The sequence below is a fragment of the Oryctolagus cuniculus genome, chromosome 1, assembly GCF_051225735.1.
Source record: "Oryctolagus cuniculus isolate XC-2025 breed Fujian yellow rabbit chromosome 1, ASM5122573v1, whole genome shotgun sequence".
Lineage (NCBI taxonomy): Eukaryota > Metazoa > Chordata > Mammalia > Lagomorpha > Leporidae > Oryctolagus > Oryctolagus cuniculus.
The window spans coordinates 205,553,778-205,578,493 of NC_142867.1; the positions used below are offsets into that span (position 1 = coordinate 205,553,778).

Here is a 24,716-nt window from a genome sequence, read left to right on the forward strand (position 1 = left end):
AGTCTTTAAAAAGAGAACAGATAGAGAATGAGGGAAATGACATGCAATTGAGAAGGAAGGAGTGAAAGAAGTCAGAAAGGGGAATATTGATTTTCACCATCCAAATTCTCTCCTTCCATATGTCTATATCATGGCTAACCCTTCATAAACAGCATTCCCTTCCCCAAAATGTTTTTTCCCATTATTGCAAGTAATTTTTTGATGTTTTATAGTAAATATTTTAAGCTTTAGCTCAGCAGCAAAATCTAGCTATTGGCCATTCTTTATGGTATGCTTGCCAAGAATTTTTGGTAGTGGGTCATGCGATCAGAAATCCATGTACTGGCAAAAGAAAGTTCACACATGGATGCCAATGTTAATGCACAGAAAGTTATATATTTTAAAAAATGGATTTATTTCTGTAAAAGTGTAGTTGGAAGCCTAGAGTTTGAACTCGTTTCTCTAGCAAGCAGGTGTATTACAGTCAGGACACCAGCCTAGATGCAGGTTCTGGGAGACGCCTTTGTATGGAAGTGGAATGGATGTGACTCTGGGGAAAGAAGTGAAGGGGATGGTCAAAGTGAAACATGAAGATAGCACTCATAGCAAAGATAAAGAGGAGCAAAGAGTTGTTTGTGTAAATGGGGAGGAAGAAATGGGGAACTTTCAACCAGCTCTCCTCTAATTGCTGCCTTGACTTCAAGGGTAGGTATTTATGACATTTCTACTCCCTCTAATTTTCTTATCAGCTACTCCCAGATGGAGGGAGAATTACTCAAGAGCTCAAAGCACAGAGCAACCACCAAACCACATTTTACTAGAGGGAGTCTCTAAGCTATTACTCCCTCATTTGTAATTACAGTCCCCTTATTGCAGCTCCTTGGGACAGGGCCTGACCACTCTGTCCTCTGCATATGCAAAACATACATCTGGTGTGCCTCTGGATTATCCCAGACCTTTATATCATCCAGGCTTGAAGTTATGGAAGCCTTCTTTAGATTTTCAGGCTGAAGGCATACTCAGAGTTGGTTTAGCAAAGATTTCTGCACTGGGAAAAACTGGATGCTCTTATCAATTAGTAAAAGGCATTTTACTTTCCATTTGGTTATTATTCTCAGGTTCAGATTATTCAATCAGGAATTCCCGAAGAGGTTTAAGTGATAGGATTTCAGCCCCTAAACAAAAACCTCCAACTCTCTCATAATTAATTCTAAACAAATTTTCTATTCAAAGGGAGCCTAAAAAGAAGCAAAGAAAAATGTATTAAGATGGAAGGACAGCAAGTAGCATGAAGGTGATAGAAGTTCAAATAAAAATAGGAACCAGGCTTTCTTTGTTTCATCATCTGTTAGTAGAGAGGAAACAATTATCCATCCATCCATCCATCCATCCATGCATCATCCACTTGTTAACTCTTTCCTGAGTTCCAGACACTGTGTAACGATTTTATAATACAGCAATGAGCAAACTGAGGAGGATAGAGCAAAGGGAGGGTGCATATGAAGTTAATAAACAATTAAAAGAGAATGTGACAGATGGTACAATACTTTCTCCACCCTTGGACTGAAACAGCTATTAGAACTAAACAATAGAGTTTACATGGTAGAAAGTTTTTGAGACTAGGTATGAACAGTACTGATTTGAGGAATAGGTGATAAAACAAAAGAAACTGTTTGCATTTTTTTCCCCTAGAACCTAGTATTGGTCTATTAAATAGATACTACTAGCATTCACCAAAGATCTGGTTTCCTCCCTTTCATATACATGAAGACCTCTCTGCACTTTTTGGGTGTCTTGCAGCTACAGAGGGCCATAATCATTAGTCCTAGCCTTTCACAATCTGAAGCAAGGAACTAGGGACTAACACTTGAGCTATGACTTTAAGCCCTGCTTGGCTGACTGGAGAGGCTTCCTGCTCTGATGAAACATCTACAGAACTGTGGGATCCTCCTCAGCCTATAGTGCTCAGTTGCTGCATGGAAAAGTTTCCTTAAGGAATCATCTAGAAGGCCAGCACTATGGCACAGCAGGCTAAATCCCTGGCCTGAAGTGCCAGCATCCCATATGGACACCGGTTCTAGTCCCGGCTGCTCCTCTTCTGATCCAGCTCTCTGCTATAGGCTGAAATAGTAGAAGATGGCTCAAGTCCTCGGGCCCCTGCACCCACGTAAGAAGCTCCTGGCTCTTGGCTTTGGATTGGTACAGCTCCAGCCGTTGCTGCCATCTGGGGGAGTGAACTAGAGGATAGAAGACCTCTCTCTGTCTGTAACTCTGTCTTTCAAATAAATAAAAATAAATCTTAAAAAAAAAAAAAAACAACAACAAAGAATCATCCAGATCTTTAGATTTTTTTACGGCAGTGAAAATGAAATTTTTTGTCATGGGAAGCCACTGAAATGTTAGCATTTGGTCTTGCCATACCACAGTCTAGCCTATTCTGGAGAACCAGTAGCTGGGTAAGCACTGAAAAATACTACCCTTGAGAAATATTTCATGGAACCCCAATAAGAATGTACAAGTATTACATATTCTTCAGAGAATTTTAGAAGTAAAAATAAAATTGAAAAAAAAATAGTACCTTTGGCACAGGTATTCTCAAAATGGCTTATATAAGCAAGGGGTAAGAGAAAGGCCTTATAGAGTTGTTTTGCAGGCAATTTGGAGCCAGGATCAGGGGAGGAAAGACAAATATATGAATAGCAAATTTCTTGGTGCATATATACATGTTCATATTTTACATGTAAGGTACTTTTTTGCAGACTCCCAGAAATATTCAATTGGGACTTTTGATTTTTTTTTTTGGAAAGTATGACAACAAAAGAAACAGTGTTATTTAGTATTAACATGATTTCATGTGTATCCATAGGCTATTGAGACCTGGTGCCTTGGGATATTAACTGACCAAGTTGGGTTGTGGGATCTATTTTGTTGGAGAGAAGTCACAATTCTGATTCTAGTGGGAAATGAATGTAGTTCTTCATTTGTGTTCCTTTCTTGAAGGGTAAAGTGCCAAACATTGTTGAAATCAGAAGAAACTTCAGGATCTCCCTGAGATTCATGTCAGACTCACTTCTAAATTTAGAGAGTTGTGTTTTCTTGGTAAACATAACTTGATTTCAGTATCATAGATTTTTGCTTGAAATTAAATATAGATGCCTGTCACCACTGTAGGAGACACAAATCGAGTTCCAGCCTCCTGGTTAGCCTGTCCCAGCCCTGGCTGTTCTGGGCTTTCGGGGAGTGAACCAGTAAATGGGAGACCTTTGTCTTCTGTTTCTCTGACTTTCAAATAAATTAAATTAGAAAAATTGAAAGAAATCATTACTACTTTTTGAGTTCATTTTTCAAAAATACATAAATAAATAAAAGCCCTTCATGTGCCCCAAATCAATAATTCAGGACAGTTCTACAGTAGGTTGAAAATGAGCATAACTTTCATTTAATAAAGGGGTCAATTCCAAGTACTGTCTGAATTTGAATATCTATCCTTCTGTGAAACCAGCATTTCATCATTTCGAGGATGCTTTATGTGCTGTGCACTTGCTCAGATATTCCATCATATCTGAAAGCAAATGCAAGGTTACGGCTTATTGGAATTTGACAAGCTAAGCCTTTCAAAGCCATTGAACACTACTGAAACAATCTTGTAGCAGCTAAAAATATTTTTTCAATAGGCTCAGTGACCTAACCATGTGAGTATATTAAAATATAATATTTAAGTTGCTTTAATTTCTAGATATTGTATAAACAAGAGCAAAACTAATATTAAAAATCTTGCTCACTTGCTCCAGCAATAGGGCTGTCACTGTTCATTTTTTACCCAACAGCTATCCATGTACATCTTCTTCCTGGTTAATACAAACCCCATCTTATTTGGGTGCTAGGTAGAGGATAGGCCTCTATACAGACTCCAAGGGAATGATTTGTCATTGGCTTATTTCATTTCCCTTGCCTATGACTGGCCAAGGTGTGGGATGTGGCCTATATCTGGGCAATGAAACAGAAGAATAATCTGTTGGGAGACTTTCTAAAATTGTTTTTCATGAGAAACAAAAAAAAAAAAACCACACAGGACTTCACAAAGAGAGGCTTTTCACCCCAGACCCTTAATTCTCTCTTTGAATGCAGCTGGGTGAGGACTTGCTATTTGAAGCAGGAGTAGCTGAGGTGGCAAAGAGAGCAGAACATGTTAGAGTCTGGCTCCTTGATGACAACCTTGTGCTACTGCAACTGCCTTCTTCCAACTTCCTGTTGGGTGAGAAAATTAAATATCATTATTGCCTAAGTCCATAGGACATTGGATTCTGTTACTTGCAGTTGAATGCATCCTAATGCTGTTACACAATCCGATGCGCTGAAACTAATGGAAAATCAACAACACAAATTTTGCTGATGTATGAAAAGAATGTCTAAAAAGCACTTCTAATGTCTATTTTGGGAAAGTGAATTGATAATACTAGTTTTCTTTTCATTTGAGCTGTCTCATCTTTGGCAAGAGAAATAAAAATTTCACATATAAAACCAAACTCTTCATTTCCCTCTGGGCAAGTTCTTAGGAATAATCAGCTTATGAATGCTTTCTAATTAGACTGCATTTATTATGGGTCATTCTGTATAGCACATTTAGATGGGAGAGTCCTTGAATGATTAGTCATGAACAACGGCTGTGAATTAAGAAATAGTCTACTGTTTGTGGAGCACTAAGTTGACCAGCAAACCTTAGAGGCAGATTTGAGACTTTGGCCAAAGCAATGTTTTAGTGGTGGGCTGGTTAAATTTTACTTTAATTTTAAAAGTACTGAATTGGGCTTCTCAGGCCTGCAGATCGATATGGAAACACTGATTGAGAATAGGTAGAAGAAACATGTGGCCTCATTTAAGCACCTTTTCCAAATTCAAAGATGGGAGCTCCATCATATCTTGTCATGGGTAAGCTATAGCGATCACGTGAGCAGAGCTCCACGACACTGGATCTAACCTGTGATCACCTTTGGAGACTATAAGATATGGATAGGGCAGACTCAAGACTTGGGAAAGGGGCTGGTGGTGTGGTACAGCAGGTTAAGCCACAGCCTGCAATGCTGGCATCCCATATCAAAGCACTGGTTTGAATCCTGGCTGCTCTGCTTCCAATCCAGCTCCCCGAGAAAGCAGTGGAACATAGCTCAAGTACTTGGGTCCCTGCCACATATGTGGGAGACTCCGATGGAACTCCAGGCTCCTGGCTATCTGGGGAGTGAACCAGCAGATGGAAGATCTAGTTCTGTTAGTCTGCCTTTCAAATAAATAAATAACTCTTAAATAAATAAGTAGGTAACGACTTGGCAAAGACCATGAACCAGCAGGCAAACATCCTATGGAAGAAAGGACAAGTTGTGGCCTTCCTAGTCCACTTTTCATTTGTAGATCAACAAGCTTTTGTCAGCAAGGTGGGATGGACAATTTTGGTGCAATTTGATTTATTTCGTGGGCATGTGTGGCAAGGTGCTGCCAACAAGGTAAGCCATCTCTAGACAAGCAATGTTCTTTGGAAGTCAAATGTTTCTGGAAATAAATGTTTGTGTCACACATTTCCTTTACTGTTTGAAGACTTCTTTGATGGAAAATGTTGTTCTCAGAGATGCAGAAGAGTTGAGAAAGCTGGGGCAACTTAGAGTCTTGGTGATTTGGGCTAATTTAAAGACAGCACCACGTGACTCTGCCACTCCAGAACCTACTTCACTGTACAAACTCCCCTATTGGCCATTAAGGTTCTGAAAAGAAGAGAATAATGTATTATTCACTCCCCCTTTATGTCTCCAGCACTCGGTAACTGTCACCCAGTAGGCACTCAATAAAAGTAAGTTTTGGTGCCTTTTATAGAACAAAAGTTAATGTGTCCTAAAAGGCTCCTGAGATGCACTTCTGCATTTTAATATATGTCTGCCTTTGTGTAAAGATTGTTTTAAGTGTGATAATACGGGATTAGTTTAGTGGTTTCTTCCTGTGCTGTCACCTTGTAAAATGAAAGAAAATGTTATTCCTATCTCTGCAAAGCCTTTTCTGTTTCAATTACGGGAGTGTGTTTCTGTAACATTGGAGAATTTCAGCAAATAGTTCAGCTATATTACAGAAGAAAAAAGCTGGAGTCATTGCAATGCATTTCACTAACAGGATTTAGGCATTCATTGAAATAGAAATAAACTGCTAAATTCATATTTACTTGTGATTGTGTTTAATGTTTTTGTTGCAGAATAATACATAAACTATGACTATGAATGTGACAGACACACACCATTCGTATGCATGTGTGTGTATTTCAAAAAGTGTAGATGAAAATGAAATTAAAAGGTAAGTTTGAAATAAAAGATGTTTACTTTGTTGCAAAAAAGGTTTAGAAATCCATAGTTTTTCATAATAGACATTTTCCATGAACACATTGAAGACCCACCTTAGGCATGTATTCAAACTTTCTTTGCACTGCAAAAAACTCATCTTTCAATTCCATTTTCCACTAATTCTTTGAAGTAGGTTCATATATACCTTTTAAAATTTAGATACTTTTTTCTTTTCCATGTTCCCAAGGGTGAGCACTGTGTGTGTGCATTCCAGGAGGAAGATGGACTCCTGCCTCATAAACCTCACTGGAGTGGGAGCTCGAGAGAACTCTAGCAAGCATGGATTCCTGACACACTGGTGCTGGAGGGGAGTCTAGGGACAACCGGATACCACAGACTTATTACTGTAAAGAAATCCATAGAGGAGATGAAATGTCTTGCCCTCCTTGAGGTAAAACCAGGAAAAGGAACTCCTACCTGTATCAATAACATGTCTAACAGCAAAATCTTGAAAACTCCAAGTTCTGTGTATTTCTTTCCCAGGGAAGATCACATAGCAATTAAAATGTGTAGAAAGAAAAAAATACAATGGGGAATTAGGTAAGGCAGTTTGCTTAAAAACTGATAGCTGATTTTGTTGTCTCTTAAATGGAAACATTTGAAGTTTGCATTCTTTTATATTGTTGTTTGAAGAAAAATGGTGAGAATATTACAGAATGGATAATGCAAACTTTACAAGTTTAATCTAATTTACCTAAGATCCACTCCCTATTTAGCAAAATTTATTTGACTTGCGTGGAGAGTCATTTTAATTGGAATTGATTATTGTCTTTTTTTTTGTATATAGTTCAATTAGTTTTGTTTTTTCTGGAGTACATGGATTATTGGCTTTCATTTTTTTTTCAAGATTTATTTAATTTGAAAGGCACAGTTACAGAGACCGGGAGAGACAAAGGGAGATAGCGATCTCCCATTTTGTTGGTTCACTTCCCAGACAACTGCAACAGCCAGGACTGGGGTAGGCAGAATTCAGGAGACTGGAACTCCCTCTGAGTCTCCCATATGAGTGGCCAGGGACCCAAATACTATGGTAATTTTCCATCCACTGCTTTCCCAGGAACATCAGCAGGGAGCTGGTGTTCATATGGGATGCCAATGTCAAAGGTGGTGGCTCAATCTATTGTGCCACAACACTAGTCTCAGTTACTGTCATTTGTATTCAAACTATGATGCACTGAGCTACAGTGATATAAAATTGGGAAATTTTAAGTCATATTAACCATTTGGATATTTTCATCCCAGTTGGTGAAATGTGCTAAGAACTCTCATGAACTGGAACATTTTTCTATGTTAGATATTATGTGGAAAAACTCTGGCGCTGTCAAAAATGATCTGGCTCCTGGCTTCAGATTAGTGTGGTGTGCCGGCCACAGCGCGCTGGCTGCAGCGGCCATTGGAGGGTGAACCAATGGTAAAGGAAGACCTTTCTGTCTCTCTCACTGTCCACTCTGTCAAAAAAAAAAAAAAAAAAATCAGGCATTTAATAGAACCAGTAGAAAAAAAAAGGCAGCACTTCATATATTAAGACTGCAATAGTGATGTGTATGGTTTGCATGCTACATTGTTGTAAATCATTCTGCAATGAGTGGGAACTTTTGGTTTACAATTTAATAGATCTTCCTAGTCTTTCACCTAGTGACCTATAGAGAAATATGGAAGAATGAGCTGATCCCCAAAAAAGCATCTATTTAAACAATTTGTAGGTAAAAACAGTTGGAAATCCAAAGGCAAATGCTGAATTTATCCAAAAGATGGCATAAATAACTATCAGAAAGATGGAGGGAGTGGAAAAACGTCTTGTGAAGCAGAGGGTATCTACTTTTGTCATCTGTTCTTGTGTCCCGCACTCCTTTGGATAATAACCACTAACAAACACATGGCTCACTGTCATGATATCTTTGTAGGATTAACCTATGGGGAATGCAAACAATGAATGCAAAACAACGGATTGTCAATGTTATAGAAAAATAATTCATTACCTTTGCTAGGACCTCGCTTCCCACTCCATCAGGAATAAAATTCAAATATGTGCGTCTCCTTTCTGGCCCAGTGTGATGTGGTCTCTATAAACTTGATTTTGTTCTTACCATCTCCATTCTTCTCTTCAAACCCTAGCTACAGCAGCTGTCTTTTAGTTTCCCAGACTTTCTACACTGGTTGTCACCAGAGGCCTATGTACTGCCATTCTGTCTGGAATGCTTTTCCCTTAGCTAGTATTTCTGTATAATTCAGGTCTCAACTCAATCTTAATATCTCCCAAAGAGACTTTCCATCTAATCTAAAGAAGTCCACCTCTTTCCTTACCCCCAAGTCTGTCTGTTACATCACCCATCTCCTTCAAACTCTTGCATTACCTGAGATTCCTTTATTATGTAGGGCCTCCCCCATCTCCCATTCCACAGTGTCAGAGGTCTTTTATGTTTCCTTCACTGTTATATGCCCCAATATCCAGAATGTACTTGACATGCAGTAGAGTTTCAGGCTCCTGGCTTCAGCCTGGTCCAACCCTGGCTGTTGCAGGCATTCAGAGAATGAAGTAGTAGATAGAGGTGCTTTCTCTTTCAAATACATATACATATAAATGAATTTTTCTACATGCTTTCCAGGCAGAGGGACTGGTAAAGAAAAACTTTTGACATCACCAAACCCAGCAATTTTTTACCCTATACTTATTATGTTTGCTGCTATTATGTGTTGGCGTGGGGATCACGTCCAGGGAAGGCTGTTCTATTTTTCAGGCTGTGGGTGTTGCTGCACCTTTTTGATGTTACCATGGGGAGCCACCCAGAAGTGAAAACCCTGGATGGTTGCTCTGCAGCCAGCCTATTTTGAGACTTTTGGGACAAAAAGCAAGAAATAGTGAAGGAATGATCATCATACTGTACTAATTTATACTGGTAAGAGGTGAAATGGTCTGTGGTCAGGGTGATTCCTAGTTTGCTTTTACCCAGAAGATGTAAGCCCTGGCATTGCTGTGACCTGGGGATGTGTGACCACTGTTGTTTTATAGTAGGCAGCTTGTACTTTTCAATGGCTAACTTGGAACACCACAGCTGTATGTATACAGGGCAGAGGGAGGCCCATACTATCTGCCACATAAGAAAGACACATTCATAGAAAAGAGAACAAAAGTTCTCAGGAATCCTCAGCAGAATGGGTGCTTTTATTTGAATGGATGTGTCTATGCAAACAGACTTGGTCATAATGGGGAGCTTCTTAGACCTGCCTGTCTTGTGAAAGGTACGCCAGACTGTTCAAAACCTCCAGCCTTCTAGTAATTTATGCCCCTTGATGTGAGAAGAGTCTCTTAGTTATCCTCCAGTTCCTTAGGACTAAATAAGAGACTTCAACAATATGTAAACACTGTACTATAGGATTAAGGAACAAATTGGAGGAAGATCTATTAGTGGGAAGGGGGAAAGGGCACTTGCATTTGTAGAAAATATCCAAAGACAGCACACCCTAGTTAGCTAAGACCAATGGGGAAAGACAACTGAGTTGTGTGTACGGAAACTGGACAGGGAAGGGTAGCCTTAGACATCAGAATGGAGGAGTTGGGGAGGAGATGTTAGCATACAGGGAACAACTGACATATAAAGAACAGAAGTGTATGGGGCCGGCGCTATGGCGCAGAGGGTTAATGCCCTGGCCTGAAGCGCCAGCATCCCATATAGGTGCCGGTTCAAGACCTGGCTGCTCCACTTCCGATCCAGCTCTCTGGTATGGCCTGTGATAGCAGTGGAAAATGGCCCAACTCCTTGGGCCCCTGCACCTGCATGGAAGACCTGGAAGAAGCTCCTGGCTCCAGATCGGTGCAGCTCCAGCTGTTGCGGTCAACTGGGGAGTAAATCATCAGATGGAAGACTTCTCTCTATCTGCCTCTCCTCTCTCTGTGTAACTCTGACTTTCAGATAAATAAATGAATAAATCTTTAAAAAAAAAGAACAGAGGTGTAAACCAGCAGTGATTCCATACCTTGAGACTGATTAGTTTATAATGGCTCTCCTAACACTGGTCAAAAATTTTCATGAGGAGACCCAATCATTAATGTAGCAAATTCTAATGAGTTCTAAGTCAGAGGGGGTTCAGTTCAAAAACCTGGGAGAGGAGGAATGAAGGAGTGGAATCTGCACTTCATAATGAGTCACTGAGTAGTTCTGATCATCCTGGACAGTACTAGGGGATGCATAACAGCTCACTTTACCAACACAACATATATTTATCTGTTCATCCTTAAGACTAATATAACAATGGGTTTCTATTAGCTTAGCTTACCAAGACATTACTTATTCCAGATTACAATTAGGTTCACAAAAGAGATTTTGACCACATAATTATCTAGAAAATTAATGTGGTTAAGAAAAAACAGTAGGTGCAAGAAGTCTGAGTCCTGGCTGTGTGGTTGTTTCGCTGTAAAAAATCCAGAGAAGTTGTTTAACATCTCTGGGTCTCAAGACCATGGGTAATTAACCCCTACATAACTGCTTCAGTGCTTGAGTGGATTTCGGGATAGATGCTCACCATGGACATTTACAAGCAAACAAAAGATGCAGCATTGCAACAAACTGGACTGCTGCTTGAACTCTGTAACATAATCTCATAAAGGGACTTGTTGGCCACCAGTGTGGTAAGTACTGTCACCATTTATTTATAACTCTCAAAAAAAAAAAAGGGGGGGGGGTAAGTTCAGACATTAGTCTTAGAATAAGCTCAAGAGGAGTCTCAGATCATCTCCAGTTGGAATGAACTGTCCTTATTTTGGCTTGGTTGGAGATGGCGATGAAAGCTGTGCCCCGCAAGTGTCAGTCCAATACCTGACTTCACACTTCACTAATATCTTTACTTAAAATACCCTGTGATTCACAGGGCCGGTGTTGTGTTGTGGGTTGGGCCACTGGCTGCAATACTGGCATCCCATTTGAGCTCTGGTTCAAGTCCCAGCTGTTCCACTCCAATCCAGCTCCCTGCTAATATGTCCAGGAAAGCAGTGGAAGATGACCTAAGTCCCTAGGTCCCTGCCCCCATGTGGAAGACCCAGATGAAGCTCCTTGCTCCTGGCGTCTGCCTGGCCCAGACTCAGTCCTGGCTGATATGGGCATTGGGAGAGTGAAACAGCAGATGGAAGATATCTCAGGGTGGGGGGCAGGGGGGAGCTTTGTGTGTATGTGTCTCCCTCTATCTCTGTAACTCATTTAAATAAAAAAAATTTAAAATACACTTGATTTTCATGTGCTTATTACAGGAGAGAAATTTACCGAGCATCCACTACATACTAAGCAGTTGTGAAGCCCAAACATACAAACATATTTTGTAATTTAATCCTCAAGACAACTTTAAAATGTAAGTATTACTGTTCTCATTTCACAGGTGAAAAATTTGAGAACTAGAGTGGTTACACGACTTGCTAAAGGTCATATAATCAGCACATGGCAGAGATCTGAAATAAAAGTTCAGATCTTCTGACTTCACAGCCCATGTTTTTTCTTCTATAATGTTTCCTAGAAGAAAAAGAGATGAGGGTGAACAGCTAGCCAGCAAAGTTAGGAAAAAGTACATGTTACTATTAAAGACCTTACTCATTTTATAGCCTTCTGAAATGTCCAGCTGTCAAAGAATCAGCATAGGATAGAACCATTCAATACTAAATCACTATTAGACATAAGCAATGTGATGATTCAGAAGACTCTTCCAGATTGTGCTGTGCCTTCAAGTTCTCACTAATCCTATGGATTATCAATGTACTAGAGATCAATGGGAAAAGAGTCTACGGCCATACCACCCTGAATGCACCCGATCTCATCTGATCTTGGAAAAGAAAACGCCAGGTAACAGAAAAGCCAGATCACCTGCCTTCAAGATGCTGGGCACTGCATGGCTTTCACCAGTTTTTATTACACCAGGTTAAGGAAACAAGTGAACTGGTCCTGCCTCTTTGGGCATATATTCTAAACATACATTCATTCTCATACCCAATGAGGAAAAACACCAATTCAGAAGAATCTTATGTTTCACCAAATTCTACTCAAAATTCTAAATCGGTCATAATAATACTGTGCACAAGATTTTTGGCAGTCACAAGCTCCATCACAAAGAGAAGCTTAAAACAATCAGAGAACGTAACTTGTATGTAAATGCGCCCTCCCTGGGTGGGTCAGACTGCATGAGGCAGTGTGGCTGTGTGGAAGGAGAGGTCTGGGGCTGTGGCAAACTGCTGCCGTTGCCAGGAGGTTACCAAAGCCAAGGTTCTTGACTTCCATATGTTCCTCAGCTGTCCCAGTGCCTTTCCTCCTAGCAACATTAAACAAGGAAATATCTGCAAGCAACCGTGTCTAAATAAAGAGCACAATATTTGAATCTCTAAAAAGTGGCCAATTCCAGAGAAGCATTTCTTGGCTCCCTAGAGCAGACTAGGATGGAAGTTGTACCGGAGACTGGAGAAGAGCCCTATGTGTTTCACCAGATTGGGCTCGACCACATAGGCCCGCTCTCCCTTGGACCTCAACAGTGAGTACAGGGCCATGTCCTTGCCAAAACCTTTATGACAGTACACCTGTGACAGGTAGGTGAGGGTCCGGCGGGCTGCAGGGGCAGGGAAGAGCATGGCTGGGGTACAACACTGAGAGGCAGGAACCACGCTGTACAAAGAAGGGCTCAGGCGCCGCAGTTCCAGGAAATAGTGCCGGCCCACCAGTTCAACCAGCCCCATACTATAGAGGGAGAAGAAGAGCAGGACGGGCCAGCTGAACCCTGGACGGCTGGCAAACCTCATGTAAATATAGGTAAGTAAGGGCCCCAGCAACATGCCCACACCGACCCACTCCAGGATTCTCATGGGTTCTGGGTTGATATAGTGCTGAAGCCTCTCTGGGTGATAGAGCTTTAGATAAAGGGCATCTCTGAGGTGGGGCTCGGAGAAGCGAGCCCGCAGAAGGTGCTCCAAGACGGGAAAAATTTGCTCCTCTGGCACGGCATCATCTTCCACCATCAGGACGTAGTCTGGATTATAGGTCTGCAGGGATGACTCCAGGCAATAGACATAGTCCTGCTTCTCTTTCTCAAACGAGTTGGTTGAAGGGTCATCGCCATAGTCATCCTCAGTGCCCTCATAGCGGTTTGCCACAGGGACATACTTAGAGAGCAGCTTGGCATCGAAATGATTCACACTGCGCTCCACGTTGCACAGGAAGAGCTGATGCCCTTCACACTGGGGGCCGCACTGCTGCAGCAGCCGGTGGAACTGGGACACCACCTGCAAGACGTAGTGGAAGCCAGGCTGCCTGTCCACGGTGATGATGGTAATCACCAGCCAGGGGCGGGGGGTGGCCTGCCAAACAATGGGCACTGAGCCATTGGCTGAGGGCAGCTCCTCAAAGTAGTGGAGGGCAGCTTCCCCCTCTTTCAAGCTCTGCTGCAGAAACTCCTGGCTCATTTGGTTCAGATGCCAATGGCGCAGATAGAAATACGAGTGCAGAAGCCGATGACAGGCCAAGGGGGCCAGTAGGCCAAATGTCACCACTGTCAGGATGAAGAGCTGGACAGCAGTGCTGCCCCAGGAGAGTCGCCGCAGCCTCCGGAGGAGCATGGCAGCGGGAGAGATTGATGTGCTCATGAGGTCAACTTTTGGTCACGTCTGGTCCCAAGAACAAACCATCCTGGAACTCAGGCCAGAATCATTGCATATCAAACCTACAGAAAGAGACAGCAGAAAATAGTAAAGGTAGCTTTAAACATTTCCAAGAACTGAACTCAACACACACGAAATTAGGAATTCCAGCTTAAGGCTGTGTAGCTGCTAGAGACTTTAAAGTATTTTATCTGTTAACGATTCTGGAACATCTTTATTATTTCTATGAGTAATGAGATCTTGGTGCATTCAACCAAGTCTTCATGCCTAATAAAGAAGCTGAGTGGGGTTTATAATGTACCACCAAGTCAGCAGCTAGGCTAAGATTATTACTTCTATTTACTAGCCACAGGTATGGGTTCTTAAAACAGAGCTACAAAAGCAAATCTTGACACAGAGAATATACACACATTTAGAGCAAGTTCCAACAGTACTTGTTGATTGTGCATAGTAATTTCTGAAAACTCTTTCTGCATATCCCAAAGAAGAGAAAGAATACTCAGAACTCCCCAAAACGTCTGTTATTTAACATTACCTTTCATCCTTATTTCTGATTTCATGTAACTATATTAATATTACATATTAATTTAATCCTGATTGTTCTATTTTTTAAAGGAGTACTGTCATGGGAACCAGTGAGGGAAATTACCTTCCATTTGTAAGCAAATTCTAGAGCCCTAGACTTTGAAAGAGGAAAAGGCAACAGAGGAAGGTCCCTGGAGCAGCTTTTCAATGAGGGAAGGGAGGTATAGGCAGGGGTGAAGATGGAAGAGGCAGTTGCCCTAAGCCTGGTACAGAAAGGAATGTTGTGTGATATGATGATTCACTCGGGGCCTGGGACTGAGACACACAGTGGTGTGAATCCCAGCTCTGCTACTTCACTTAGTGGGAAATCACAGCACCTCCTTACATCTTAGATTCCTCAGCTCCAAAGCAGAAAAATAAAAATAACTCATACAGTTACTGTGAATATCAAATGTGTTAGGGAGTAAAATAATGTAGAGTAAAAAAAGGCATAAAATAAATCTGTATATTTTAACGCAAGTAATATTTTAGGAGTAAGAAGATCTAATGCTCTGATAGAAAACAAGCTTGCACCAGCCAGTAAGGCCAGTGCAAAAATCAAAGGGTGTCTATAGAACAGAAAGTACCCAGAGGATTTTAAAAAGTTTGTGGGAGAATGGAATGAACCAATAATGTGCATTTTTCCATTAGCTTTTAGAAGACCCCTTGTAAACCTTTTGCCGTACCAGCGTAATAGTTTGCACAAATTTAGAAAAAAGGTGTCTAGCTTGTAAGTTACTGGGAAGGAAGGATTTCCCAGGCCCCATCTGAGACTGCCATGGTGCAGTCTGCCAGTGCTTTCATATCCATGTTCTCACCTTCTAGGGCTCACAGGTAATCTCATTTCCTAGCCTAAGGGTTATGTGTTTGGCCTTGCCAGCAAAATGTGATCAAAGGGAGAGGTGTGACACCTGAGCTAGAAGGGCTGCAAGCAGGTTCTACTCTGTTTCTACTGACCGTTTCCTCATCTGAATGGAGAGCCCTGGAGTGGGTATGGGGTTGGGGAGAGGCTGGAGACATCAGATGGCATCCTGAATAACTGCATGAAAACAGAGGTCCTTCCTGCCTCCCACCTCCCAGCACCCTCCCAACCTAGAGTAGACTGTGGTGAGCAATGTGTAAACCATTGTGTCTAGAAACTAGTGACCTTTGTACTTGCTTATTAAAGTACTTAGCCTGCCCTGCCTTTAACAGTCAGTCATGTAAAATACCAAACCTCTCTTTATAGTAGGATGATAATGGCAATTCAAAAAGCAGAAAGACAAGTCTCATTTCAGTAACAGAAGAAGACTGTTCTGCAAGACCTCAGGAGTGAATCAGACTACTCCATAACTAGTAAGAGATCTGGATGGCACCCACAGAGGGACATAAGGAAGGAGAGATTTGAATATCACACAACTCTTGGCTTGAGGTGTGTGAACACCAGGATATTGCACACTGATCACCTCTACTCTAATCTGCTTGGGTTAAAGGAGTTAATATATCATGTGGTTACACATGCATACAGCCTTACCAGAGTGGAAGCTAAACACTAGGTTGAGCTCACATTTGCAGGGTACAATGGCTCTGAGAATGCAAGCCTTCAGGTTGCTTCCTTCTCACACTGTTCTCCTTGCCTTTGACACTGCCCAAGGACCCATCTAGGAGAGGGAATTAAATAGAGTCAACAAGATGAGGCAGATCAGGGCTCTCCAGCGCTGTGGCACAGTAGACTAAACCTCCGCCTGCAGTGCCAGTATCCCATATGGGCAACCGTTCATGTCCCGGCTGCTCCTCCTCTGATCCAGCTCTCTCTCTGTTAATGACCTGGGAAAGCAGTAGAAGATGGCACAAGTGGTTGGGCCCCTGCAGCCACGTGGGAGATCCAGAAGTTCCTGGCTCCTGGATTCGGATTGGCCCAGCTCTGGCAGTTACAGCATTTGGGGAGTAAACCAGTGGATTTAAGACCTCTCTGTCTCTCCCTCTGTCTGTAACTCTGCCTCTCAAATAAATAAATAAATCTTTAAAAAATGTTTTAAGGCCGGTGCCGCGGCTCACTAGGCTAATCCTCCACCTTGCGGCACCGGCACACCAGGTTCTAGTCCTGGTCAGGGCGCCGGATTCTGTCCTGGTTGCCCCTCTTCCAGGCCAGCTCTCTGCTGTGGCCAGGGAGTGCAGTGGAGGATGGCCCAAGTGCTTGGGCCCTGCACCCCATGGGAGACCAGGAGAAGTACCTGGCTCCTGCCATCGGATCAGCGTGGTGCGCCGGCCGCAGCGCGCCGGCTGCGGCGGCCATTGGAGGGTGAACCAACGGCAAAGGAAGACCTTTCTCTCTCTCTCTCTCTTTCAGTGTCCACTCTGCCTGTCAAAAAAAAAAATGTTTTAAAAAGATAAGGTAGGTCTTGGAAAATGCCACACACATAGTAGGTGCTATCAGTAACTACGACATGGCAGATAGGACAAAAATGAAAGCACCTATTATTGATATAAAAAATTTTTAGTTCTAGGTAATGTTTCCTATGCTGCCCAATTGGGGATAATAGAATCATTAACATCTCATAAAGTACCTTATTTTTAAAAATATGGCTGCCAGACTGCTGTTCCACTAACATTTAGGGACAGAAAGAGGATTCAGTTCCAGGACATATGGTCCCTGCCTACAGTGATCAGCTCCTGCTGGGTGAAGAACAGCTCCAAGGCTTCATAACTTAAAATTAGTAACATTAATCTGTGGATAGCTGTGTTCAGCTCCAGGTTGTGGGTCAGAATCATGTCTTTCCGCATGCCTCTCTCTCCAGATCAAGCTGTAGAAGAAACTGCCACTTGGGAAGTGCTCTTCTGAAGCTGCATAAGAGGCTGAGTGAAAACATGCAGGTACATTTGCATCCTTGCTTAAGTGGGTCATAAATCAAGTCTACTCACCATCCACTGATTAAAACCATGGGAAAGAGGAATTTTCTCTTCCCACAGGTAAGAGGAGGGTGAGAAAGAAGATTCAAGAGAGGAAAAGCAGACCAATTTCCAGGACTTTATGTGAAAAGAAAGGATCTTGCAATCTGCTCAGAGAAATTTCTAGAATGCTCATAGGGGATAAAACCCAGCCCTCTCCTCCCTTATTAAACATTGCATGAAACAGGACAGACTTCAGTAGTGATCACCCAAATGGTTTCAAAGTACTAAGGTTTATTTCTTTTCTTCTTTCCTTTGTAAAAGATTTATTTATTTATTTGAAAGTCAGAGTCAGAGAGAGAGATCTTCAACCTCTGGTTCACTCCCCAGATGGCTGCAATGGCCAGGGCTGGGCCAGGCCAATTTCAGGAGCTAGGAACTTCATCCAAGTCTCCCACATTGAGGGCAGGGTTCCAAGCACTTGGTCCATTTTCTGTTGCTTTTCCTAGGCCTTTAACAGGTTGCTGGATCATAAGTGAAGCAGACTGGACATGAACTGGTGGTGCCCATACAGGATGGTGGCATCACAGGTAGTAGTTTTACCTGCTATGCCTCAACACTAGCCCCCTACAGTTTATTTCTTATTCACGTTACTTGTTTATTATGGGTCAATCATGGCTTTATTTCATGTCATCTGTACTCCAAGGACTATGCAGATGAGAATGCCTTTTATTGAACATTGCTAGTTTTGTTGCAGAGAGAGAAGAGAGAGAGAGAGTGAACCACAGGCTAGCTTTTATGACACATGGGGCCAGTGTTGTGGTGCAGGAGGTTAAGCCTGCATTCCATTTCCTGGCTATTCTGTTACTCATCCAGCTTTCTACTAGTGCATCCTGGGAGGCAGCAGATGATGATTCAAGTGCTTGGGCCTCTGCCACCTGTGGGGGAGACCTGGATGGAGTTCTTGGCTCCTGGCTTCTGCCTGGCCCAGCCTTGGCTGTTGCAGACATTTGGGGAGTGAATCAGCAGATCAAAGATCGATAGCGCTCTCTCTCTCTCTCTTTGCCTCCAAGTAGATAAAAATAAATAAAAACACATTTTTAAAAAGTGACAGACACATCATTTCCACACCCATTTCACTGAGTGGAACAAGTTACATAACAACTCCTGAGTTCAACAAAGCAGAGGTATGTAATTTTCCTACAAGAAAAAGTACTAAAAGCCTAAAGTCAATGATTGAGGACATATATCTCTCTCCACAAAAGGACAAGAAATACTTGGAGTAATAAATGCAATCTACCACATACACCATGTGCCAAGGGAGCCAGGATGAGATACTTCATTCAACAACTAGATGACTGGCCTGGTGAAAATCTAGCTACGCTGAGTTATGTAGGCATTCAAGAGAATGTGTGTGTGTGTGTGTGTGTGTGTGTGTGTTTAAAGATACACATATTCCGTATCATGATCAGACTATTATATTTAGCAATAAATGCCATAGGTACAATAAAAAAACTATATTGAAACATTTTGTTGGAATGCTTTATGGTTTCCGTACAACAGAATCTACAGTAACCTATTTATGACTAATCATAAATAGAAAAAAAAATCATAAATAGAGTCTTAGCTTTTTGCCCAGGCATATGAGTACTGTCCAAAACATGTCTTCTTTTTAAATATTGATTTATTTGGGAAGCAGAGAGAAAGAGAGAGATAGGAAGGTCAAAAGTAAGAGCTATCATATTGGTTCAGTCCCCAACTACCCACAATGGCCAGGGCTAGGCCAGGCCAAAGCTGGAAGCCTAGAACACAATCCAGGTCTCTCACATGGACAGAAGGCACCCAACTGCTTCAGCCATCACCCACTGCCTCCCAGGGTCTGTATTAGCAGTAAGTTGGAATGGTAAGCAGAGCTGGGACTTGAATCTAGGCATCTGATAAAACATGTCTTCTTTGTAATAGGTGGGCCCTGAACCACTGTGCTTGGTGGAGTTCACAAAACTTTCGTACCTATAGCTGCCCTGTCAGTACTCTGGCTCTTCTCTCCCATTAAGCTTTGCTACTTGGCAGTAAGTAAAACCTTTTGCTAATGCTGCTGCTAGAAATGCCATAGCCACCTTAATTTAAATATGGCAAAATATAGGTCCCCACTGTTATTGGAGCCAGAACTTCTGCCTCTAAGGTTTCCTCTCTTCATGCAACCAAAATTTAAAGATTGGTTATGGCAATTGCCAAAATCATTGTAGATTCTACCACCTAATGAATTGCTTCCATCCTTACCAAATCCATTGTATACATCTCCACTGCCACCACATCCACTACCCCAGCTACCACCAAAGCCACAATGACCACTGAAGTTTCCTTCATGACCAAAGTCATCACTGTTATTAAAGCCACCTCCACGTTTCCAGAACCAGTTTCCAGAACTAGGTCAACCCCTTTGGCCAGATTCTTTAACAGAACTTTCTTTCACTGTAGTGGCTATTCACAGGCCACAACATTATCCATGGAGTAAGGGCATCAAATGTCACAAAACAAGGCCCTTCTTCCTGCCACTGCCTAGTCAGTCACAATTTTAAGCACTTCAATTTTTCCTACACTGTTCAAATTTATCCCTGTGGTGATGTCCTTAAGTATCTTTAATGGCAACAAGAAAGGTCTTTTTCACAGGAAAGTGGGCACCTGATCATGTGACAGCCCTCCCTGGTTCCACAACTCTTCCATCTACCTCATGTGGCCTTGTGGCCACAGCTGTACCCACCTCCTCCACAGTGGGATACAGGCCACATCCAAAACCCCTAGAGTGCTTGGTGTTTAGGTTTCTCATTACTATATGGTCCATAAATGTTCTTCTCTCCTCAAAACGGCTCCTCATGGATTGTTTCAAAGCTCAAGCCCCTGAAGAGCTTTTGCAGCAGTTACAGCTCTTTAGGAGGCTCTGACTTAGATGTGATGGCAGTGGGAAGACAGCCTGTAACAATGCTTCCTCAGCCGCACCTGTTGGCAGAAAGGTGTAAACTAACGAACAAGCTGAGAGTATGTTCTTGTTTGCTTTTTAAAATATTTTCTTAGGGATGGACATTTGATGCAGGGTTGAGACATCTGCATCTCACGACAGAATGATGGGCTTTGATACCCAGCTGTGGATCCTGAATCCAGTTTCCTGCTAATGCAGACCTTAGGAGGCAGCAGTCATGGCTCAGATAGTTGGGTCTGGGCTACCTGGATTGAGTTTATAATTCTTGGCTTTGAGAGCATTTGGGGAGTGAACCAGTAGTTGGGAGCTATGTCTTTGCCTCTCAAGAATATTTAAATTTTTTTAATATAAAAAAGAACAGATTTTATGCATTCCACAGGTATAGCTCCAAGAAGACAACTACATTTACCTCACTCCTCGGCTTTCTCCAAATCCCACCCCCCATCAGTTTATGCAAAACCATAATTTTAATCCCCTCTATATTCACAGGCTTAATTCACCACTAATCATAATATTCAACAAGTAAAAAGTAGGAAGACCACGTTTCCACAGGAGTATAAACAAGGGCTAAAATGATAATCATATCCCAAAATGACCTTTTCATTCCTATACATTTCAAAAAATTATAAAAATCATTTCATTAAACATTTATACCAACTGCCTGTGAGAAAGCAAGTCACTGTAATTCCATGTTGAATCTCTTGCTCAGAAAGACACTGACCACAGACTGCCTGTCAGCCTAACTGGTACCCCTCTCCAGCAGTAAAGTTTAAGTGTTAATCACAAGCCTTGCTGATAGCCAAAAAGCTCAACAAGATGCCTATTCCAAAAGAATAGTAAAGGAACATTGTAACACACATTCCAAGGCAAGACTGCCTGCTGCCTGAAATCTCCCATGTAAATTGTCATAATAAACAACTTTTTCCATATATGGAACTTCCTTCATTTTTCATCAGGATTTCTGCTCAGTTCTGAGGCATTATATCTTCCATCCTGCCATTATGGTGTTCAACACAATCTATGATTTATTTCATTTGACTGATATGGCTTTAAGATTATTGGCCTTGGAGCAACAAAGCTAAAGTCCCTAGGATTTTTCACCAGTAGTTTTGTGGAAGGAGCCCAATCACAGGGATGGGACAGAAGTAGGACAATGTCTACATTATTGCTCTAGTTATACTCCAGCAATATTGTGAACTGATTGGTATTTGGCCAGGTAACAACCAGACCACTGCAGCCCAGTTTTATGGATTAATATTTACTCAGTTGTTATCTATGCCTTGCAAACTCTTTGAAACTATTCCATCAATTGTATTCAGCCTGTTATCACTTCTAGGGTAAAGGACTCAGGCAAGACAGTAAAGGACAAAGATACTAAGAGATGAACATGAACTAGGGCTTGGATGGATAAATGGAACAACAAGAGTTGCATTTTAGTGTAGCTTCTGAAAATTAAAACTAAGAGCCATAGGGATATACGTTGCAGAATACTGGGCTGAGTCTTATCAGGAGATAAGCATGTGATAATGGACCCTGTTTCCCAAGTCAGCCCACTACATGAATGACATCTGGGTCCAGGCATCTGGGTCCCAAAGACTGGTAAGTTCTGACTTCTCACCTCCAGCTAATCACTTCCCCATTCCCCTCCCATGGTTTCTTTTCTATCTATCTTTCCTCTCCTCCCCTATTCATTGTCATGCCCTCTTCACTGTCACACTCCAACAGCCCCTCATCCCCAGGCCAGGGGATTGCAACAGGCTCTTAATTGGGCTCCTAATCCCCAGAATGAGCAACATATCTGAAGCCAAAAGATCTGGGTACAATTCTAATACTCCCTAAGTAGGTCAATTTATATAAAGAAATAATTTCTCTCTCTCAGCCATTTTGTCTCTCTGCAAAATAGGAAAACCAAAAGGAAATCTCATTTATGGCAGCATTATGAAGATTAAAAGGGACAATGGCCATGAAAGTCCTTTGTCTCACATAAGACACTGTGCAAATGATGGTAATTTATTACATTATCAGCACCTGCCTGACACTCTGAAGCAGCAAACATAGCACTCTTTTCTGCAAAACTGTTCAGTGATTTCCCAATGACTGTAGATCAAGGTACAAATTCTTTGCCAAGATTCTTCAAAATACAGTTCCAACTATCTTTCCAGCTCTATATCTTCTCCTCACACATGCTAACTTAACTATCAAGAATCAGTCCAAAAACCACCCTCTCCCAAAAGCCAACCTGACTTCCCTCAATCAGAAACAATCTCTTTTTTTATTCTTCAAGTACCAGGGCCAGCAATAGGCGCTTTTCCCCTAAGGCATTCATTTGTCACTGTTTTGGACTGTTTCTATTTATAGCTACCACTTAGTAACCCTCTACCACATATGGCAGCATTGTGCCAGACTCCATTACACAGCACCATAATTTTCCTGGCTTTTAAAATAATCAACTTCATTGAAATATACTTTACAAACAATAAAATGCACCATTTAATTATACATCACAGTGGTTTCTGTCAAATTTATACACCCCTGTAACTACCACCACAATAAAAATTGACCAAAGTATTATATAAAGGTTATCTGAAATTGAAATGAGTAAATATTGTCAGGAAATCCTTGTTTTGGTTTAACATAATTGGCTGATAATTACACTTGAATATGCAGTACCTAAAAATGCTTAAAGATCAGGAACAGAAAGATACTCAAATTGAAAAATGGGCAAAAGAATTAACAGTCAACTCATCCACACAAAAATAAAAGGCTAATACTCAGAGGGAAAAGGTGTTGATTCCTACAGGTAATGAAAGACATGCAAATTAAATCTTTAATTAAAAAATTAAACCTTTGTGTTGATTTAAAACTTCATATCTGTGTAAGTAGAGAAAAATTTGAGGATATCCAGAAAATCTCTATCTAGAAGATGAAGTTTTAAGTCATCTTCATTTTCATTTACTTTTTCTGTTTCCTGAATGTTTTGTAATAAGCTTACCTTTAAAAAATAAAAACATTCTGATAATTGTAATGATGTCAGGTGTTGAGCACACAGCTTTCCCTTCTCACCTCATTATGCACTCTCAAAATGCATTTTTCTCCCCCCCCCCCCTCAAAAAAAAGAGAGAAACCCGATTTCCCTTTACAAGGTTTAGGTCTCCTGGGGGAAATACACGCGCGCGCACACACACACATCTGCAGGTTTTGCTGAGGGTCCGCATGGTGAGATCATCTTTGGCGCCGCCCTGTGATCCTCTGGGGAGCACGGGCAGAGCTGGAGATGTATGGGTCAGAGCGACCCTGCAAATCTCACGCCCCAAGACACGCAGTGCGGCACGCGCGACACGAGCCCAGGGTCCAGAAAGGGGGCGAGACACACCCAGGGGACCCTAACAGTCACTCTTGGAAAACCAAGAGGAGTGAATCTAGTGTCTGCCGCTGACCTTGGGCAGTGCCCATCGCGCTCAGGCCTCAGTTTCCCCACCCGAACACCGAGGCCGGCAGTCTCCATCGCCGCGCTGGTTCTCTTCAGCTGATCTTTCTGGGAGCTGAGAGGGATTCCTCTGCAGGGTCGCCTTCCCCGGTTCCCGGGCTTCCAACGCGGCAGCGGCGCGCTGGGCACGACCTGCGGACCTGAGGCGCAGACTCGCGGCGAGGGTCCGCCGCTCCCGGGCGGCCATTAGGCGGTGGGCCCTCGGGCGCTTGCGCCGTGCCCAGCTCCGCGGGGGTCTCACCCGGGCTCCCCGCTTCTGGGTCGCCTCTTTCTGTCGGCCTCACAGCTCAGCCTGCAGGGCGAGGGACCGCGAGGCGCCCTCGCCGCGACGCTAGTTTATCTCTGCGCTGTCGCCAGCCCCGGCCGCGAGGGGGACGCCCTTCGGCGGATCCCGCAGTGCCGGGGCAGGAAGCGGCCGGCAGTGCGGGTACGGCCCAGCGAAGCCCGCTGGCCCGGAGCGCGCGGCGGGGGCGCAGGCCTCCTGGGCTGCGCCACCCCCTACAGCGGCCCTCCCCGTGCCAAGCCGCGGACACCCCGACCCCGGCCCCTTACTCCTGTGTCTCTTCATCGTGGGCGCTCCGACCACCGTGCCAAAAGGGTTGGGCAGTTAGCGCGCACTGAGGACCTACCTGCTGGAGGCAGTCAGCTTCGTAACTGACGCACGCCGAGGGCCGCCTCTGCCGTCGCCCAGGCTGGTTCATCTCGGCGGAGGCGCCATTGCCGGATCCTGAGGTAGGCGAGGAGCCGGCGCGGCGAGATTTAGGTGGGCGAAGAAGCCTCACCTCCTCTCGCGGCGCATCGCCGGCGCAGGGCACCCAGCGCTCCGACAGGTCACGTGAC

The 24,716-nt window shown here is 42.9% G+C and overlaps 2 protein-coding genes and 1 long non-coding RNA gene across 10 annotated transcripts in view; 1 reads left to right on the forward strand and 2 right to left on the reverse strand.

Moving 5' to 3' along the window:
• Positions 1-6,739, forward strand: part of LOC149128834 (uncharacterized) — a 55,055-nt gene extending 48,316 nt beyond the window's left edge. The window contains exon 2 of the long non-coding RNA XR_016211262.1: positions 6,571-6,739. This is a non-coding gene — a long non-coding RNA (uncharacterized LOC149128834). The remainder of the gene's footprint in view (positions 1-6,570) is intronic.
• Positions 1-24,705, reverse strand: part of ALDOB (aldolase, fructose-bisphosphate B) — an 88,089-nt gene extending 63,384 nt beyond the window's left edge. For 2 of the 4 annotated variants that reach the window (XM_070077524.2, XM_089336136.1), the window contains exon 1: positions 24,506-24,645. The gene's annotated coding sequence lies outside the window, so the exon portion shown is untranslated. Of the gene's footprint in view, positions 1-24,505 lie in introns of all 4 variants that reach the window. The other 2 variants (XM_089336155.1, XM_070077580.2) reach the window with 2 other exon arrangements.
• PGAP4 (post-GPI attachment to proteins GalNAc transferase 4) lies at positions 12,229-24,701 on the reverse strand. Of its 5 annotated transcripts, none has more exons than XM_070054983.2 (3): positions 24,506-24,693; positions 16,058-16,184; positions 12,229-14,042 (listed from the first exon to the last, which is right to left on the reverse strand). In XM_070054983.2, exon 3 carries the CDS (start codon positions 13,963-13,965, stop codon positions 12,754-12,756), a length of 1,212 nt encoding a protein of 403 aa, XP_069911084.1. In that variant the 5' UTR covers positions 13,966-14,042; positions 16,058-16,184; positions 24,506-24,693; the 3' UTR covers positions 12,229-12,753. The 5 variants fall into 5 exon arrangements, with proteins under 5 accessions (XP_069911084.1, XP_069911086.1, XP_008257186.1 ...); XM_070054985.1 differs by lacking the exon at positions 24,506-24,693 and adding an exon at positions 23,827-24,335; XM_008258964.4 differs by lacking the exon at positions 16,058-16,184 and having other exon boundaries at positions 24,506-24,701.
• Positions 24,706-24,716: the final 11 nt, after the last annotated feature.

Excerpts from the sequence above, each read along its gene's own strand:
- PGAP4 (XM_008258964.4), bottom strand. The coding sequence starts at position 13,965 with ATGAGCACATCAATCTCTCCCGCTGCCATGCTCCTCCGGAGGCTGCGG.